Source organism: Aulonocara stuartgranti (genome assembly GCF_965226115.1).
Source record: "Aulonocara stuartgranti genome assembly, chromosome: 3".
Lineage (NCBI taxonomy): Eukaryota > Metazoa > Chordata > Actinopteri > Cichliformes > Cichlidae > Aulonocara > Aulonocara stuartgranti.
In genome coordinates this window covers 31,969,435-31,989,424 of record NC_138941.1, presented here as the reverse complement: position 1 = coordinate 31,989,424, position 19,990 = coordinate 31,969,435, and the positions used below count along the sequence as shown (strand labels likewise).

The 19,990-nt window shown below is 43.5% G+C and overlaps 1 protein-coding gene across 4 annotated transcripts in view; it reads right to left on the bottom strand.

The window, feature by feature from the left end:
• LOC309702945 (DENN domain-containing protein 4C-like) overlaps nt 1–19,990 on the bottom strand; it is a 38,738-nt gene that overhangs the window by 2,507 nt on the left and 16,241 nt on the right. For 3 of the 4 annotated variants that reach the window (XM_082527592.1, XM_082527594.1, XM_082527593.1), the window contains exons 3-31: nt 15,945–16,197; nt 15,786–15,855; nt 13,999–14,168; nt 13,656–13,897; nt 13,477–13,543; nt 13,290–13,348; nt 12,456–12,600; nt 10,134–10,309; nt 9,868–9,968; nt 8,878–9,102; nt 8,115–8,260; nt 7,854–7,892; nt 7,445–7,575; nt 6,111–6,243; nt 5,785–5,991; nt 5,541–5,669; nt 5,261–5,408; nt 4,586–4,735; nt 4,326–4,445; nt 4,109–4,234; nt 2,863–3,953; nt 2,584–2,779; nt 2,379–2,476; nt 2,111–2,286; nt 1,841–1,999; nt 1,295–1,493; nt 1,095–1,205; nt 855–992; nt 193–310 (exon numbers count right to left, since the gene is read on the bottom strand). In XM_082527592.1, the coding sequence (XP_082383718.1) occupies nt 193–310; nt 855–992; nt 1,095–1,205; nt 1,295–1,493; nt 1,841–1,999; nt 2,111–2,286; nt 2,379–2,476; nt 2,584–2,779; nt 2,863–3,953; nt 4,109–4,234; nt 4,326–4,445; nt 4,586–4,735; nt 5,261–5,408; nt 5,541–5,669; nt 5,785–5,991; nt 6,111–6,243; nt 7,445–7,575; nt 7,854–7,892; nt 8,115–8,260; nt 8,878–9,102; nt 9,868–9,968; nt 10,134–10,309; nt 12,456–12,600; nt 13,290–13,348; nt 13,477–13,543; nt 13,656–13,897; nt 13,999–14,168; nt 15,786–15,855; nt 15,945–16,197 (5,123 nt within the window). The remainder of the gene's footprint in view (nt 1–192; nt 311–854; nt 993–1,094; nt 1,206–1,294; nt 1,494–1,840; nt 2,000–2,110; nt 2,287–2,378; nt 2,477–2,583; nt 2,780–2,862; nt 3,954–4,108; nt 4,235–4,325; nt 4,446–4,585; nt 4,736–5,260; nt 5,409–5,540; nt 5,670–5,784; nt 5,992–6,110; nt 6,244–7,444; nt 7,576–7,853; nt 7,893–8,114; nt 8,261–8,877; nt 9,103–9,867; nt 9,969–10,133; nt 10,310–12,455; nt 12,601–13,289; nt 13,349–13,476; nt 13,544–13,655; nt 13,898–13,998; nt 14,169–15,785; nt 15,856–15,944; nt 16,198–19,990) is intronic. The other variant, XM_082527595.1, reaches the window with a different exon arrangement.

Genomic DNA, 19,990 nt, shown 5'->3' with positions numbered 1-19,990 from the left:
TTCATTCTCAATGTGAACTAAAATGTGTTTGCTTGAGGTTTAAAGGCCCAACTCCGGTGCCCCCCAGTGGTGATTATGCAGTATAGTGCATCCTAATAATTTGAAAGCTCACAATTCAATCTGCAAATACAGGTTCTACACTTGACACTGTACTGATGGACAATGACTGATAATGTCTGTCTTCACACTTACAAAAGGTCCTCCAGAGCAGGTAAAGTGGTTCTCCGGGTTCTTGGTGCAGGTTGATGTTGTCCCACAGGAGCTGTACGTACACCTGCTTACTGTCCTGTGGCAGTGACGTCAGAGGCAGCTGCAAGAATAAACCATGACATTATAGCACAGCTTACATGGTGCTCGCTAATTACAGGACATCCTCTGTAAAGGAATGAGTTTGCTGTGTTGGGTCTAGATGACTATACGTGGTGTGCACATCACTGCTGGCTTCAGTCTATTACAGTCACAGCATTTCATCTTTTATGTGTGGGTCAGTTTCATATAAACATTCCTCACAGCTTCATTTGGACGTAGTCCTCTACTGTATGCCCACCTGATGGATGATGTCACAGTTTTCTTACAACAACAAAGAATATAAAGATGAGAGCGATCGAGGAGATTTTTTTTTAATCTTTAAAAACAGTAAAAAAGCAGCACACCACAGAGCAAGAATACTTTTTACCAGCTATTGTGAAATAGCTAAAATATTCCACGACCCAATGTTCTGAAGCTAATCTACACTCTGGTCTAAAAGTTCCTAGTTCCTGGTACAAGTTCCTGTGGACAATAGTGCATACCTTGAGATTGGAAAGCATAGAAGAAGAAGAGAAAACTGCATTTAACCAGATGTTATGTCTAACCTGCACTCCGTTGTTGCAGTGTTCAGAAGTGAGGATGAGACCGGGCAGGTGAGAGGGCAGGTCCAGGCGGCGGAAATACCACACCAGGTTCCAGAAAATGATTGGGTGCTGGCTGAGGAACTTGTGGGTGTAGATCACCTGGACAGATAAACCACAAAGTGTAACTCAAAGGATCTTGAATCTGCTGGCTGACACTTGCTATACACATCAAACCATGAGAGAATGTCTTTATATTTATACCTGATCTCCCTCATTCTCCAGCAAGGTTTCCAGCTCCTTGCGCAGTACCAAGGGGCTGAGGTACGGCACAGACACTGGTTTGGGATTTGGCCGCTTTGTCCCCATGCCGTCCTGTAAACACACAGAATTCCACTCATTGACTCCATGAGGGTAAAAGCACTACTGTCAGTGAAGGCTTGGAACAGAAAGGAGGCACTGACTTGCACTTCCTGCAAACTGCAGGGAAGGCTGGTGGTGGAAACACCATGTCCAGGTCTCTGAGAATAGTCCAGGCTTTGCAGAGGTCCTCCAACACTGTTGCTACGTGTCAAAGATGTCCCGGTGCCTTTCTGCTGCTTACATGCTGCCTGGTGCTCCAGGAGACCCAGGGGATCTGACTGTACCGGCCCTGGAATCAAACTGGAAACAACCATTCACTTATTTATATAGCACCAAAACATTAGCATTATATAGCACTTTATATTATAAGGTAAAGACCTTACAATAATGCAATGATCCACAACAACAATTATTATTTTTGTTATTAAAGTTTATTCCAATAACTTTTTGTTCTCAGTCACCAAGTAAAAGGCACCAAGATCATATTAGAAGATCTATGCTGCCATCTAGTGGTAGTTTCTACCACTAGATGGCATTTACTATGAAAACACTAGTAAGGCGGCGCTGAAGATTTAAACAAACATGCAAATGCATCTCCTCGTGCATGCAACCTGAGGTGCATTCAGGGTACTCAGATGAAGTTGTACCTCTTCTGTGCTCCTGGAGTATTTTCAGCGGTCTCCCTCGGTTCATCTTCAGCGAAAGTGATAAGGTCTGGTGTCTTAATGTCAGCCGCGCTGCTAGCTGTGGGGTGGGTGCTTGTGCTGTGGATGCTGTCCCCTGAGGCACTGGGATTCACATAAAACCTTAAAGAGAAAATAAAAGAACAGGGATATTTAAATTTGAGTTGCCACAAAGAATATGTTCGTGTGTTACAACACAGGAAAAATAAAAAATCTCATCTGACAGTTTCCTACCCGGTCATCGTGCGCAGGTCGTGAAACTCGATGTGCAATAAGGGAAGAAAGACCGTCTGACAGAAAGGACAGTTGGTATTGAGGTTGGAATCATCAGCTGTCCAGCCTGCCATGATCTCCTCGTCGTACACCAGCGCTTCACAGGAGCGACACTGGGAGCAACTGGACATCAGCACCTGTAAGTGGGATAACGCGTCAAACCCTGCTGTATTTTAAACATCAGCAGTGAGAGTGCAGCGCAAACAGACTCTGTTCATGCAGGTCCTACCTCCAGTGCACAGTTCTGGAAAATACTCGAGGAGGAGGCGTGATGCGAGGAGCTTTGCTCAGAGTCAGGACCTCTGCCCGGGCGCCCTGGAATCAGATCTGCAGGCCGACATGAAAACAATATTGAAAGCTGGCATCACTGGCCTAAGAAGTACTTCACTGCCCCTCCCTTGCTTCTTCATTTACATCAGAGAGTCAGTGCTTACGTGTCTGTGTGGTCCCTCGGCCCGTGTCACTGCTGCCGCTGCTGCTGCCGCCCAGGCTGGTGCAGCTCTGGTTCAGACCATTAGCCACCAAACCTGGGATGCCTTTTCTCTCAGGACTGTCATCCAAGTCATGTGCAGCCAGCATATTTTCATCCAGACGAGCTGGGAAGCCACCGCCACCAGCCTGAGCTTCATCCTGTAGAGAAAAGTTACCTTAAATCTTCCCTTTTATGCAGAACAGGCTGACAATGTCTGGAATGACCTTTTAATGACCCTCACCTCATCATCTGAATCGGCGTAAGCGGATGCCACTGCCCCCCACACTTTGCTGGCCACGTTTGCTGCCTGCTTCATGCTTGACTTGAGCACATCGATTTTAGGTCCTGTTAAGAACGTGTCCATCTTGATACCTGAAATGGTGTTAAAGACCGAGCCCAGCGACCCCCCCTGAGAGGACTTGACCAGTGCGGTCAGTGAGGACGATCGCTGGCCCGGGCTCGCTGTAGAGCTCGCAGGCGTCTTTGTCTTTACTGCAAAAGTCTTGGAGCGGGTTACAGTGCTGGGGCTGCGTTTGGGGGTGTTGCTCGGTGAGCCAGTTGGGGTTTTCACAGGAGGCACTGGGAGGCTGGACCTCCGCTCCAGAGTCTGTTTGGGCTGAGGTGCATCCGTGGAGTCTACCTGCGGCTGCTGGAGCTCCATGCTGGAGGATTTGGTACCCAGCGGGGTTTTCAAGCTCATGTACAGCTCGATCTCCTCAGCCAGGTTACGGGACACCACAGCAGGCACGGAGCGTGGCGGTTCCTGACTGTTGACAGAGGCCGACTCTTCGCTCTCTGACACCAGACGTGACAGTGGGTCAGCTCCCACTTCCACGTCGGCCCTCTCCAAAATGGGTCCTCGCACTCCAGAATCATCTTCATTAGTTTCAGTGTTTTTTCTTACTTGTTTCTCCCTATTTACTTCGGTAACCTTCAGGTCTTTGTCGTCTGTCTTTCTTTCTTCTGCGGTTTCTGGGTCCTCTTCTTCTGGAAGCTTTTTAAGCCTCAAACCCTGATTTTCCTCAGGCTCTTCCTCCAAGTCTTTAAAAAGTGGTTTGGGCATAATATTAGGGGGTGGGCTTTGACCTCCTGAGAGGACTCCAGCTAGGATACGAGCATCAGCGCCCATTCGGCTGGCCATGTGGTCCATGCCTGCCTCAGAGAGCATTCCAGCACGAGTTTCAGCGCTGAAGCTGCAGCTGCGTTCAGAGAAGGATTTCTGCCGCTGATGCTGAGACTGGTGAGCTACGGCCGGGGACGGCAGCGAGGGATCGTCATCGGTAAGTGACACGTTATCGTTCTTGCTGTGTCTCCTGAACAGCTTCCCTTTACCTGCACACAGATACAGTTATTGTAGTGCAACAATTACATTTATGTAGCTTAATTGAAACAGGAACAAATAATCTTTACAAATTCAAAGGTGATGCCAATTTCACAGAATTTCCAACAAAACCTTTAAAGTATTTGAGCTAAATGTACTTTCTTACCCGTTTCTCCGTCAAAGCTTCCCGTGGACAGCCTAACAATACTGTGGACATGCGGCAACCCATCGACAGGACTGTGGGGCTCTCCCACTGCTACTGCACTGTCCACTGAGCCAGCTATGTCCCCTCCTGGTTAAAAAGAAACAAAAATAAAAGTAGTGGTTTGTGGTGCATACATTACAATACTGGAGGTGAAGGCCTGAGGCTGGGCCTTTCTTACCATTATGCTGTGCTTTGGTATCGTTTCTCTCATCAGCCGGCGGAAGTGCAGCGTGCAACGGTTCAGCCAACTCCTGGTGCAGCTCATCCTTGGAGCCATATCCTTGATCACACTGTCTCTCTGGAGAGCACAGAATTTAAAAAAACCACAAACACAGCTGTAATCACAAATGTACGCTTTTAAGAAAGCTTTTGTTTTTGTTCCTCAGAGACTCAGCTGAACCTTGTGTTACAGAGAACCGATGCTTTGGGAATCAGTACCTGCGCTGCAGTGGTTATCTGCTACGTCTTCCATGTCATGGCTGGGGGCAAATACACTGTTCTCCTCACCGTTGACCTCGCTCGAGCTGTCTGCACTTCCATGACTCAAACAGTCGGCATCAGTGACTGCTGAGGCAGCTACTGGAGCACCTAAAGAAGGATGCAGGAAGAAACATGAGTAGACTGTATGTGGTATAGCAGCAGACTTCTGATATTTTCTAGTTAACATCAAGTTAATGTCATCGTTTTTTTTTTTAAATTCCAATTTATATGTAATCATGAAGCTATGATAAGAAGTGTCCTATAACTTCTAAGTAGAGTCAACCTCTTGTCTGATAAAGTTTCAGGTTTTAACTAGTGCTGTTAAAATGACGTTAACGCCATAACCGCATTAACGCCGATCGCCCTGTGCGTGTGGCTGGACGGCGCTAACGAGCTAACGCCGTGCAGCCCCACACATGGGACGATCCGCAATAACTCGCTAACCAAGATTTGCCGCGTTAATGTGGTTATGGCGTTAACGTCATTTTAACAAGATTAACGCTGACAGCACTAGTTTAAGTAACCCTGCTAACAGGTAAACAAACAAACCAATCATATAACCTGCTTAGCAGAGGTAAAAAAAAGCAAGAAAAGGGAACAAGAGGAACACAGCCTTGTACATTTGAGTCACACCTGTGGTAGTCAGTGTTGATCCCTTCTCAGAAGATGTGCGGTTTAAACCGTATTTAAACTGCGTGACTCCACGAAGGACGTTGCGCAACTTGGTCCACATGATCAGGCCGCTCTGGTTCCGGCTGGGCCACGGGCTCTCTAAGACAGCCTGCGCAGAACAGATGAAGGATGAGATGGGATTGCTTAATAAATCCCATAAACCAGCATATCAGCAAGACCACACACACACACACACACACACACATTTCATATGTTAAAGTGATAAGCCATATATGTAAACCTTATTGTAGTATCCATATGTGATGGCGTTGGGATGGACTCCAGCTTTCTTCATCTCAACCAGGACTCGCACAGCCATCACAGGCAGACCCCACACGCCGCAGAGCTGCATCACCACTCTGTAACACACCTGACAGCAGACAAACACATGATCATTACTTTATATGTTTTGCATTGTCTATGAAATTCCAAAAATCTAAAGAGAAGTGATAATCTAAACATATTCCTACAAAATGTGAACGTACCTCATCCAGTATCTCCACCTCAGTGGTTCTCATCTTCAACAGGATGTTGTACGCCTGCTGCATTGCCCGGGTCTTTGACTTGGCCATCCGTACAGCTGCTGGCAGGCAGATGAACCACAGACTGTAGCAGTGACTGAACAGACAGCGGGCCCACAGAGGCGGGTTGGAGTAGAAACGCTTTGCCATCTTGTATGAGAGCTTGACCTCCTATAGGAGCAGTACGGGCACACGTCAGATGAACACGTTGATAAAGACAAAGGGTGAAGAGCATGGTCAAAGCAGGTATCGTTCCTACTTCTGCTAAGGATGATAGTGTGAGTACGTACTTGCTTTGTCCTCTTTGCTAGTAGTGCAGGGCTGCTGGACAGACTGGCCCCTGCTGCTCTGGTGCTGAGTGCAGGACGTAACTCTCTTGGACGGTCAAATAGATTTAACTGCAGTTTGGGGAACCCTTTATACCTGCAGAATGTAAAGCAAGGAACACTTTTAAACCAGAGTATAGCATCAAGTCAGTTTAACTTGTTGGATATTGATCTGATCGTTTTAGTAACAGAGGGGGTTGTTAATCAGTTTCAGCTGCTTTGGTGTTAATGACATTAACAACAGGTGAACTAGAGGGACAACAACGAGAAAACCCTAAAAACAGGAATGGTTTTACAGATGGAGGCCACTTCTCTTCTTTTCTGATTGTTTTTTCACTAGTTTTGCATTTAGCTAGGGTCAGTGTCACTGCTGTTAGCATGGGGCAATGCATAGACACTATAGAGGTTGCACAGGTAGTTCAACTCCTCCAGGTTGACACATTAATACCACTGGCAGAAAGAGACAGGCAGTTAACTCTAGGAGAGCTGGACAGGGCCACAGAAGGTCCTTAACCCATCAGCAGGAGCGGTATCTGCACCTTGGAGCCCGATTACGTTTGCCATAAAATACCAGAATAGCAGGTCCACCAGTGGCACCCTGTGCTTTTCACAGATGAGAGCAGATTCACCCTGAGCACACGTGATAGATGTGAAAGGGTCTGACGAAGCCGTGGGGAACATTTTGCTGCCAGCATGACCAGTTTGGTGGTGGGTCAGCGATGATCTGGGGAGGCATATCAGTGGAGGGACACACAGACCTCTGCAGGCTAGGCAACAACTCCCTGAGTGCCATTAGGTATTGAGATGAAATCCTTGGATCCATTGTCTGAACCTACACTGGTGCAGGTGGTCCTGGGTTCCTCCTGGTGCACAGTCTCATGTGGGGAGAGTATGCAGGCAGCTCCTGGCGGATGAAGAAACTGTATGACTGGCCCCCATACTCGCCTGACCTAAATTCACCTCTGAGACATTATGTTTCAGTCCATCCAACACCACCAGGTTGCACCTCAGACTGTCCAGGAGCTCATCGATGCACCATCCGTTTTCTTATTATGAGCACTCCCCTGACATTCTCAGGCACACATGTAAGCACGCGGTGACAAAATGGACTCTCCTGCCGCATCATTTTATCACTGTGATTTTTGGGGGTGTCTTGGAATTCAGCCCTCTGTAGACTGATCACATGCCCATATCGGTGTTGACATTCAGCATGATTTTTCCCCTATTGAGCTCTGATGTGTTTTTAAAGTGTTACTATAATTTTGTGGAGTGTACGCTTAAAGCACTACAAGTCTTACGTGTACTGAGGAGCAGGATCCGGTCCATCATCTACTGGAGGCTCAGGAGGCATTACAAAGACTGTGTGCTCACTCTTTTGAGACTCATCCAGCTCCAGCAGTCTTGTGTCCTCAGATGACTCTCCTTCAACCTGCAGAGGGGATCACATCCAGAGATTTAGAAAACGACACAGGCTGTAGACCATTTCCTGTCTGATACCAGTAAATAAACTAGGTTACGAGGATACTCTATAAAGCTTTTGTAATTAAGCAGTAAAGCATGCTTATTTGATTGTGATTAAGTTAGAGGAAAAGCAGGAAAAATCCATGCCTCTTGACTGAATGCATTCATCAGATAGGGGGAAATTAAAATATATGAAGAGGGGAAAAAAAAGGTGCAAGGAAATCTGATTACATTATCAGCAATTACCTTGGTGCCCTTGTCGGTGATTTTATCAGAGGGAAAAAGCTGCAAGTAGAGGGAAGAGAGCGAAGGGAACAGAATGAATCAAAGGAAATTATGGCTTCCTTAGCCTCCCAGCGTACAAATGTTACTTTGCCAATGAACCACTGTAACACAAAGGCCTGTTCCTGGAAGCAACGCTCCAACGGAAGAGAAAAACAAAACAACAAAGACCAGCATGCGTTTTTTACACGCCTGGAGGCAGCATGATGCCGGGATGGTAATCACCTTTTCGACGCAATCGTCAAAAAAGGCCAGGCCTGTGTCCTTGTCGCTGACGAAGGTGCACTCCTCGATGAAGCGGATGAATATCTGGGTCTTGGTGAGCTGGGAGTAGAACTTCTGGTGGGCACGGTCTCTGCTTTTGAGGAACCCTGCAGGAAGGGAAGGAGAGAGTGCGGCGTCAGCTTCACGGTCATCTCAGTTTACGGAATTTATGAATTCAGTGTCACTCGTTAATTTCGTAACTTAGCAAAGAACAAAATTAGAGTCTTTACTGCATCTTAAAAGGACAAACATAAGACGTTTTGTCCTTTTTGGCCTCATTATATTAATTATTCCTGAGTGACCCTCATCAAATCAATGTGCAGCTATTTATAAAAGTGTTAAACTATGTGGCGTGAAGAAGAGTCTCTTTCACATCATCTAAAATTGATCTTTGAGAGGGGAATTAAATGGAGCCAGGAGCCTATTTCCCAGCATCAAACACTCTTATGGCTGATGAGAAAGGTGATTAATTTCTAAAAACACCTTTAATGGTCTATTTTAAACCATTACAGTACATGGAAGGGAGGGCAGGGAATTGGACTAAAGGGCATATGAATGTGCTCAGCCTCTCAACCATTCGGTCAACCTGACTCCTTGAAACAGAGATGCCAATAAAAGTATGCATGAGTTGAGCCCATCTGAATTAAAGTTGTAAATTATGCAAAGGTTACAGATCCAGGAAGCCATCAACAAATCCATAGTGTTTGGTGAATCACGTGTTTACCTTGTTGGTCATAGAGGGAGTCTGCAGCCGTGGTTTTTTCAGAGGGCGCCTGGGTGATGGGTTTGAGGTAGCAGCGGTAGCCCTTCAGGATGGAGGCCATGAAACGAAGGAAGGCCTCTTGGATTTCCATCTCCAGGGCCGTCCTTTTCTTGTGCCAGGTGAAGTCCGCGTCCATGGGAGTCATGTCGACAGCCAAGCCATCCGGCATCACTGGGCGTAGCGAAACTAAAACAAGCCAGTGTGGTCAGTTTAAATAATTTATATCAATTTCTCAGCTCTCTCCTTTTATAAAGTGTCATTAAATGTACTCTTAATTAATAATACGTTTATTAATTAGGTCTCCCCACATTTACTTTTCTGTAATAATGCTTGATGATGGAGATAATGTAATGATGCAGAGAGAAAATTATGAGAGTCACAGAACAATGAGGTTACTAACGCTGTTAGCATTAGCTTTCTGACCAAAACGCCTCAGGTGCTGTCAAAAAGTTCAGACAGGTCTATATAAGCACAGCGTATGAATGATTAGAATCAAATGCATTAACTGTTGCTGTTTTATAATGGAGACTGAGCATGCTCAGTGTGGATTTTGACAAAAGTGTTTACAGTTAAGCTAGCTAGCTTGTAAGTACTTTTTATTGCATCAAAAATTTGACATAGTAAAATAATTCTGATATTTTATCAACCGAGCAACCAGAAAAGAAAATATGAAAGCGTATTTGTTTTTTAAAAGGAAATAGCATATAGTTCAGATGCTTTTTTCCCCATTATGTAAAGTTTTGTAATGCATTGTTAGCTTTTTTTAAAGGTATAGTTTTATTTTCAGCTTTGGACTACCATATTTACTAAAAGAATACCATGATGCATTTTGTAATTTAAGCTCACAGTGTTCAGGTAAAGATTAAGAATCCTGTCCACGTTAATTGTGGTAACTTGGTATAACAGGTAAGTGATCCAGGTTTTGCTATACAAATGAGATGCTGTTTGTACCAGTGGCCAGCTGGTGGTGCAAGTTGCTTAGTGAGTTAATGAGACTCTTGCAAGGCTTCTTTGGGAGGTTCTTCCAGTTGCTGTGTTTCTTCTCATCTGACCTGTAACATACAAAACCACAAAGTTTGTAGACTGGAAAAAACCAAAAGACAGCTGAAAACAAAAATCTGGGCTCACAAATCTGCTGCTGAAAGAGTTGTTCAACATAATGAGAGCTGTTAATGTAGAAGACAAAGTGTGTTTTTCTCCAACAAAGCACAACATACAGGTAGATAGTGTTCGTGTCCAGATCCACACAAACAACATCTGGTGGGGGGTCATAAAGGTCAAAGTAGCGGGAGTCCACGCCCACTATAAATGGACACGGCGCGTTGAGGACGCCTGCGAGAGACAGCGGGCACAGGGGGATGTAGGGACACTGCCACTGGAAGGGGAAAATCATCTGGAAGGAGACAAAAGCCAGAATCAGGATTATTACTCCCAAACAGATGTTTTTAAAGGGTTTCCCATGTGTAAAAAACCCCCAAAAACAACAGCAGCATATTTCTTTCCTTACTCACGAGCCCATTTTTTCATATTGCTCCACCCCTCAAGAACATCTATAAGTTGAACACCGAAGGTAAATAAGACAAATTTAGGGGGGGGGGGGGGGGGGGGTCACACTTGCATAACTGATCTATTGTAACAGCTGAAACCTATTTGGGTTGATTTTGAGAATTGTGAAATCCTTACTTTTCTGGAACTGGAGAATAAGCAACTACATTAGTGAAAAAAAAAAACTCAAGTTCAAAAAGCCTGAGTAGTGCCAGAGTTATTTGGATACTACGCTGCCTGCAGGCAGGGACATGTGAGACACAAAGTAATGATCAGCTATAAAAGCAATTTAAAATTGTCACAAGTTTAAAAAGGAAGTCATTAGCTTGCGGTTCTAGTCATTCATGACAGGCATTTTCAGCTAAAAGAAAGATGCTTTACTTTAACATTGTCTGGACTTCATGGTACTGTGTTGCAACATTATTAGGCAATAAATGGATAAGTGGAAACCACCATTACCAATACTCAATAGGGCTACATTATTGAGAGTTGAATATGTTTACAGTATTGATTACAGTGTAGGCGTCACTCGGGCTCCATTACTGATTTTGTGTCTACATAAATAAAAAAAGACGTGCAGTGCTGCTCACATCACTGCTCAGAAACTTGTTCCTCTTCTTGCTGCTGCTTTTCTGGATTAAACTGCTCTACCTGACTCATCTTAATGCTCTTTCATTACAGCCATAAAACATAAGTGAAAGGAAATGAAACTAATAGTTACAGTTCCTCCATGTGGACCATTTGAGCTGTCTTTGACTAATTACTGATACTGTTACATATACAGCATATATCATTTACTAAATGTAGCTTATGTCACTGTGCTGTATCTCTCTCTCCACTCTCCATCTGCTTGTACATGTAAGGCTTGTCTGAGCATCGAGTGCCTAAATAACAAGCTGTGCATTCTGTAAGCTCTTAATTAGTGTTTTTATTTAAGTAAGCAGACAGTTTTCTTCTCTGCAGTTCTGATGAATGTTGACTCGACAATAGTGACTACTACTTATGTCACTTTAAAGGAAAGTGTTGGGTTATCCAAACACAGTGGAGTTAAACAGTGCATCTGCAGCGTGTTATTCATTTAATCCTTTTGCAAATATATTTTTGTTGCCGTGTTCCTTAATGAGATGTTATTGTGCAACACTTTATAGTGCTAACCATATGTTTCTTATCTAAAAAGTTCAGATAAGTCAAGGAAATGCAAGTGTCAATGTTTCGCATGTGCAGATTGAAAAGTTAAACAACTGCACAACTGAGACACCACAGCCTGCAGTCATAATGTTGTTTTCTTGACTTTTAATGTGTATGTTTTTCATTTTAATCACATGGTTAATATTAGATTGATTTTCAAAACAGCCCAGGCACTTACAGGACATATTCTGTATTTATGAGCAGAAACAGTGGCTGTGTGGTCGCTTTGCATGTCAGCACTAGGTCAAGCTGATGATTCATTTCTTTCCATACCGACAGCAAAGGCAATGAAACACTGCAGGCAAATATGAGCTAAATGGACTCAAAAACAATGATGTTATTTTCTTTCAGACACAATGAAAATAAATAGATTTCATTGACATTTTTTGTGGATGTTTATTTACTCATTTACACTCTGCCTGACTATGCTCGGATCAGCTGGTTCTTTTGTTTTGTGACATTTAAAAAAAGTGCTGCAAACAGGGACGTTTCAGAGTGCCCTCTGGTGGACAAACTAGGCGACGTCAATACTGATAATACAGCTGAAGGGTGTTTCTCTCGTCTCTTGTTTGTTTTTGTTTTCTCTCACCCCGTTTTCAGCCATTATAATTGTCGACACTGAGAAATGAACAAAATCCGAATTTTGGCCATAAATAAAAGACATTAAAACTAATCTAAAACTGTAATCAGACTAAGCAGGAAAAGCTTTGCTAAAATCCAATCCAGCAAATAAATTATATCTATTTGAGTATATTTGAATACATTTGAGTATGACAATATGAGAGTGCATGTTGGAGCCTACTCACAGCCACCACAGCCTCGGCCACTCCGGTGAGCACGGCGGGTCGGAGCGAGTGCAGCAGGATCTTGCTCTCCAGCAGGACAAAGTGCAGCAGTGTGGCGCAGTTCTCCGAGCCCAGATTCATCAGCAGAGTGCCATAGTCTGCCCCGCTGGCACGGAGGGAGAGAAGAGAGGAGAGGAATGAAGTGATGAGTTCGGACAGGGAACGGAAAGCACAGCAGAAAGAAAAGGAGAGGGAAAAATAAAGGGAAAAGAATTTGGAAACAGAAGAGTTCATTGCTGGGTCTGTAACCAAATGTAACCGGAATTAATCAAATGGGAAACAAGGAAAAGGCAGAAATACAGGCACAGAGTCAAAATAACACCATCAACATAAAATGTATTGTTTAACAATCTCGCTGTCTGCTTTACTGCTTCAGCTTGCTAAAGCGCTCTGTTTTCAGATGCTTTTTTTCATAATCTAACAAACCAATCATTTTAAAAGCCTTCATAACCACAACTTAAAAGTGACTGCCTTTTGTGCAGTAATTCTGTCTCCTTTAAATCTCTATTGTAGAGACTGCCGCACACATTACTTTGAATATCAATAGCAGCCGGTGCTAGCTTTAACAAAAGCCCGTCAATCACCATTTTTATGAGGTTTCAAGGTTGCATAAGGCAGCGTCCAGAACTACAAAAAGGAAAATAAAGTAGCTGAATTACTCATATCAGTTGGAAAATGGCAGAAGTAGCAGCAGAAAAAGGCTTTAAAAAAAGACAACGATGCAGGAATTAGCTGAACATGTTTTTTTTGTAGAGAAATGACTTTGTTATGCATTTATTGAGTAGGCAAAGGTACCTGAGCGGTAAGGGTGTACACACAGGCTGGGAGAGGATCAAAGTGTCGTTTACAGAGAGCTGCAGAGGACATTAAATAACATCAGTGACAGAAAAATACAAAAATATCACAACAAATGTTCCCTGAGTACTGCACATGTGGAAACTCTGATCTATTTTGACCGACAGCAAGAGAGAAAAACTCTGACCTGGACCAAGATTCTGGGTCTTTGTGGGGAAGGAAATGAGACATTGTGCATGAAGTGCGAGATGTGCCTGTTGAAGGAAATAATAAAACTCATGTTAGATGTTTCCTTTTAAAAGGTTGGCATTAAAGTGGCCAATGAATGATTTTGAAAGTTTCCACAGCTGCCAAGTAGTTTCCTACTTTTCAATAGGCAGTGGGTGCGGGCCTGAGACGGAGAACTTGTAGATGAACATCAGGAACTTGCGGAAGCACTCAAAGAAGGGCCAGCGGGAGAGCAGACAGATGCATTTATTGGTGTTCACAGGCCGGTTGGGGATCATCTTCTTCTCCACCGTGGTGAGAAGGCCCAGCTGGATCTTCTGCTTCTCGCTCAACAGATCTGCTGGATATGGCTCGTAAAACTGGATGGCTGAGCCATACACCTGGCAACAAGAGGTGGACGTTAAAGTGTTTGGAACATTTTGGCTCGGCGGAGAGTTTTAAACACTTAAATTTAAATCTTCCTTTGGTAGCTATGTCTTACCTTTTCACCAGAGGAGATGGTTAAGACAAATGTAGAAAAGACAGGCAGAGGGTCACGAGTGTTCGGTGCCCAGCACTCGATGTTGGCACCCATGGGCAAACAGAACAGAGGTACAGACTCTGACAGAGGGAAAGACTCATAGTCCTCTTCTGGGTAACGAAAGATTAGACCTGGAGCACAGAATAACACACAAACAAATAAATAAAAATCACATGATGAAACAATGTGGTTGTTCAAAGCAAGACACATGGTAACGTTTAAGTTTATTGAATAGTTTGAATAGGTCTTCAAACTTCCAGGCAGGCCTTTAATCCCAGTCTCCCTGCAGGGATTAAACTCTGACCTTTAAGAAAAGGGAGATCAATATTTTGCAACTCTGATGCTCTTACAGTCAGCAGCCTGTATAATTCATTTTGAGGAAATAAGAAGCTCAACTTGATGTCTGTCACTATGAAAAAACACACACATTCTTCTGAGCATGCATGGATGCACACACGTGCGTGCGTGCACAGCAGACGCACCAAAGGGCGTGGCAGGAAGTGCAGTTGTCCGAGATGAATAAACAGCCACTTCACAGGAAAAAGGCCGGCCAGAAGATAAAGCCAGCCTGCATGTTTCCACAGGGCGTGTATGTTTGTGTGTGTGTGCACATGTTAACCCTGATGATGTTACGCAACGCAGCGCTCAGAAGGCCAAACTACTGCGGAAGCTTTCAGTCAGTGAAAATGTCACCCAAAGATCAGCGATACACGCTGAAGGTGACCTAAACACGTAAGCAGTGGCCATTGTGACGACACACAATGCCCCAACACGTCTCGCTGCTGCAGTTTTGTTATCAGTGTTTAACATAAATGCACATTTTGGAAAGACTCATGACTGCAAAACATCCTCCCCTTTTCCTCCTGCCTGGACACTGTTTGTCCAGTATATCTAGTGTCCCTGCTGTCCCTCCTCTGCACAGGTCCAAACCATCTCAGCCTCGCTCTCCAAGTTTGTCTCCAGACTGCTCAACCTGAACTGTCCCTCCGATACACTCGTTTCTAATCTTGTCCATCCTGGTCAATGAAAGTCTAAGCATCTTCAGCTTTGCCACCTCCAGCTCGGCCTCCTATCCTTTTGTCAGTGCCGCTGTCCTTAAACTATACACGAGAGCAGGTCTCACTACTGTCCTGTAAACATTCCCTTTCACTCTTGTTGCAATCCTTCCATCACAGTTCACCTCTGACACGCATCACCACCCATCTCCACCCTGCCTGCACTCTCACACACCTCACCTGTGCACAGTCTGTTGCTTTGGATGGCTGACCCAGGTATTTAAACTAGTCCACGTGTAACCAACGGTTACATGTGCCTCTCTCATTCACACACACTCTGCTTGCTTCTACTGTTTAAAACACTATTATCTAACTATAACACAATAATAACACATCATTGTGTCAATAACACAATGATCAAAGTGATTTACTGATATATTGTATTTACTATTACTGTCAACCTTTTACGTTTTGCATAATATTACAGTACAGTTTTAACTAAGGCAAAACATTGTTTCAGTTATATATATTAACTACCTGCTCTTGTAAACAGCTTTAACACCACATGAGCAAATCATTTAAAAAAAAAAAAAAAGAGAGAGATAGTGAGGTGAAATCAGATGAATCAAAGACTAAAAACTGAATTACACGAAGACGGACACAACAACGTGACAGCAGTAACCACTGTTCAGCAGCTGCAGGAAACAGATAGCAGCTGAAGATGGCATTTTGAAACTGATCACTTTTACTCACCGGCTTTGTAACTGATGGAATTTGACGCGGACACAGACTTCTTGTAACACAGGAACACGCTGGAGCCCCACTGAAAGACCGATCACACTCTTATTATGCATTTGAACTTTCATGAATGATGCTACTGAAAGAGAGCTAAGAAACTAAATTCAGACGCACCATGCCGCAGTTGAGGTTCTTGTCCACTTTGCAGAAGGTGTGCGGCGGCGTCTCGCCTTTGCTGGTGACGATGACGCAAATGTCCGTCACGGCCAGCGAATTCTGCGGCTGGACGGGTGGTGCTCGGCGGAAGGTGATGAAGATGCGCTGCGAGGTTGCAGAGCTGTTGTTGACATTCGCGCAGCGTCCGTATGGTGTTGCCTGGATGACCTCACACCCCTGGATGAGACGCTCCTTACCTTCATAGAGCACCCTGAAAGACAAAGAGTAAGTAAAAATGTTACTTTGTTTAATACATCTGAATATTTATTTATTTACTTTTTTTTTTCTCCATCAAATCCAATATTGCCAAAATCAAACTGCAACTTTAATCTGTTAAAGTTCACTTTACACATATTGTAGCCACGTTTGGTCTTCGTGCATATTCACTTTTTGTCCTCACTGAGGACCAGTACATAGTTTTACATTCACAGTTAGAGGCTAAACTCACCACCAACTTCATCTCATAAGTAGCAGAGCACCACCACACTGGTATGTGAGGTACAGACATGGAACTCAATGAAAAGAATCGGGGAACTGTTCCCAATCAATGTGATAAATAAATACAACTTACACAACCACAGAAGGATAAGAAGATCATAAATAAGAGAATGCAGGGACACTATGGGTGCTAATACAGCTTTGCCCCCCTGCAAAACCAAAGGAAAAAAAATAGCATCTCTCTCTGGTTGGTTATATTTTCCTAGCAGTAAATTTTCCAAGTAATGATCTTAACAGTCTGAAGTGAAGGTTTCCACAGAATCCTCCAAAGTAATTATTGACAGGATAAATTCCCAGGTGTCTTACGTCTATGCCTACTAGCTATTTCCATCTTCCGTGTACCAACTTTTATTTCCTGATTGGACGCAGACAATAGAAAACAGTGACAAACAGAGCAGCGCCGAAACTGATAAGAGGACATATTTGATATAAAAGAGATAAACAACTAAATTATTTCATAGATAAGAAATAAACAGCAGCTAAACCCAAAAAAGAGAAGACTGAAGTTGACAGAAACCTACAATTTAACAGAAAAGTTACCCACATCTTAAAAAAAACAAACACATTTACTATTACTTGAATCCTGTGCTGCTCATAAGAAGACCTAGAACAACATGCCTGATTTCAATCTCCATCTGCATGATATAAAGTCACCTTACAACATCACATTATTCTCTAAACTGCGTAGACGGTTAATCTGGACACTCTGTTACCACCACAAACTGCACACTAAATATTAACACATCACATGCTCACAGTCTTGGGAAACATATTTCCACAATGGAAAAACAAACATTAGCAATCAAAGAGTCATTTTCCTTCCTCCTCTTTAGGGCTACACCGATATCTGCCTCTTTAATTGCTAAATGCTCTGCTGTGTGGAGCAGCTACTGAGTCAGGTGTTTGCTTTTTAAAATCTGATCAACCTAAACAGTAACCGTGCAAGCTGTAAACCCCAAATAATAATCAGAAAGGTGCTAAAATGAGCAGGAACTGCAGGCGGAGTTATCTGATCTAAGGGTTTTATACTAGTAACTGTAGCTTTGAGTCTCGTAAGCTGTCAGAAACATGCTTACAGAAAAACACAGAAGGACTGATTTCTGTAAACTCCACGCAGCTTTGCTTCAGTGCAATTACGTAGTTAAAATGCAAGAAACTACAATTTCTTCAGGCGCACAAATCTGACAAAGCATAAGCACCGCACTGCTACTATATGAAAGCATCCTTCCCATGGGAAACAAAGTGTATGCCAGCGAGACACTAAATAAAGGGGTTAAACTGTGGCTCTGTGGTAAGAATAATCTCTGGTTCTCCTGTTTTACAGAGAGGATCAGTGTGTGGTCAGCACTGCTTACTTTATTCTGAAAGCTCTGGTTTCTCTTTAAAGCCTCGGTAAGTCTGTCTTCAGTGAGTGATGTGATTCAGACTTAGTAGCTGACTCATTCACATCCCAGACAGTAAAGTGGTTTTCGTATCCAGCTCACAACAGATTAAACCCTTTAGATGTTACAGCTAAAACGTTCTGTGCGCTACCTGTCTCTGCAACCTGCTCGCTCCCACGTTGAATTTCACACAGCCAAGAGCTGCAGTCTGGAAAGCAATCACTGCCCCACTGTGTTGGATTTTTTTATTTTTTGCATGACTGCAGGGCTTCTGTAGCAGCATGCTCCATGTCCTCCCTTTCCATCTGGACAATGCCATGTGGGAGGCCAAAAGCTTTGACTCCTACCCTCTACAAACTAGGACTAAAAACACACTTTTTGATCCACGGGTAGAGCCAGCCGTTGCAGATATAATAGTCCTGAAACACTCCATTTATTCTGAAAAGAGTGCAGGACAAATCAAAAGAGGCCGGGAGGACAGTTGCCAGCAAAATTCTCATTTAGGCAACAAAAACAGGGTCTTAATGGGCACGGTAAGCAGTCATGCTCTGGAGCCCCGGGCTGGGAATGTTGGACAACAGAAGGAGCGATAAATGATTTACGCTTCACTAGATTTACATTTATTCACTGGACAAGCGGAAGGTGGAGTAAAAGCAAGCATCTTCTCAAACAGCTTTTGTATTAAATTCACAAATTTTACATTAGGAGTCTAAATATTTGTTAACAGTAACCCGCAAGAAGACCATGCTGTTATTCAGCCTCATCAGAGGCATAAGTGTCTCAACTGATGATCAAAGTACAAAGCAGCTTTACAAGTTTACTTCTATTTTTTTTCCTATTTGCATGCTGAGGGGGATTGCACAATCTCATGGAGGAAATATGACTTTGCATACAATCTTCTGTGTGTGCAGGGAGTCACGGCTATAAAGCGATACCTAGGAGGAGGAAATCACATTAGTAGATTCCTTACAGAATGGAAATAAAGTCTGAGGCACCAGATCGACGTTTTTTTATTTAATCCAGTCTTGATTTTGCAGAGAGGAGGGGAATCTTCCAGAGAGGGAGCAGGAGAATGCTGGCAGTTGTAACTGGAATCTCCAGTTTGTTAGCAGGAGGAAAAAAACAAAACAAAAAAAAAAACCCCAAAAAAAACAGGCTTTAGACAAAGCTCAGGTGTGTGAAGAACGTGAATGCCTTAAGAGGTTGCATCACTGTTCTGAAAGATGCATTACTGCATGAGATACTGCTCCTTCACTCAGGTAACAGGATAAAATGCTGCTGCTGATGAGATGTAGATTAAAAGTTCGGCTTCCTGTGACGCTAGTAAGGCTTAGGGCATACCTCGCTGCGTGAAGTGAAATATATTGGAGTTCCCTTTTAAAACATAATAGTAGGAAGCAGGGAAATTTCTATTGTCAGATACGAGCCAAGAGGCGTGGCGGAGAGGGGGAACTTTGTCACAAAATAGGGGAGAGTGAATAAACAGCTAACTCGCCTACTTCCTGAATGTCTGCAGTAATGTTTTGTCAGGTATAAAACACAAACTGACAAACCTAACAGTGGCAGGTTTTGATTGGCAGGGGGGAACCCCCCCCCAAAAAACAAAAAAGGGGTTTTTGACAGTGACAGTCATCAAATGACGCTGCTGAAAAGGTTTTTTCATGTGAAATTCTGAATGATGACGTGACAGCACCGGCACACTAACGATCCACTTAGCTGATTGATCAGATTTTTCACCACAGGGCTGCTTTCTGCGTATGATCAACTGCCAGCATGTCAGCTAGCAATCTGCACAGCAATGACAGCAATTTGTAGCAGGTGTAATTGATCAGCTTGTTTCTCTTCCACACAAGCTCACTTCTCTAACCTGCCTTAATCACAATAACACAGCAAGAAATCAGAGCAGTAGGATGAACCTAAAGATTCACAACAAAGTGGATAAAAAAATAAATCTCATTCTTCATTTTTATATACTTGGCTGGATGAACCATACATATTTCATCTGTCTGAATTTACAGCTTACAGGAGAACTTGTGTACCGATTACATCATTTTAAACACATGAGTTTAAAATGATGTAGGATTTTTTTTCTCTCGTGCTATTCATCAGTTAAACCTAGTTCTA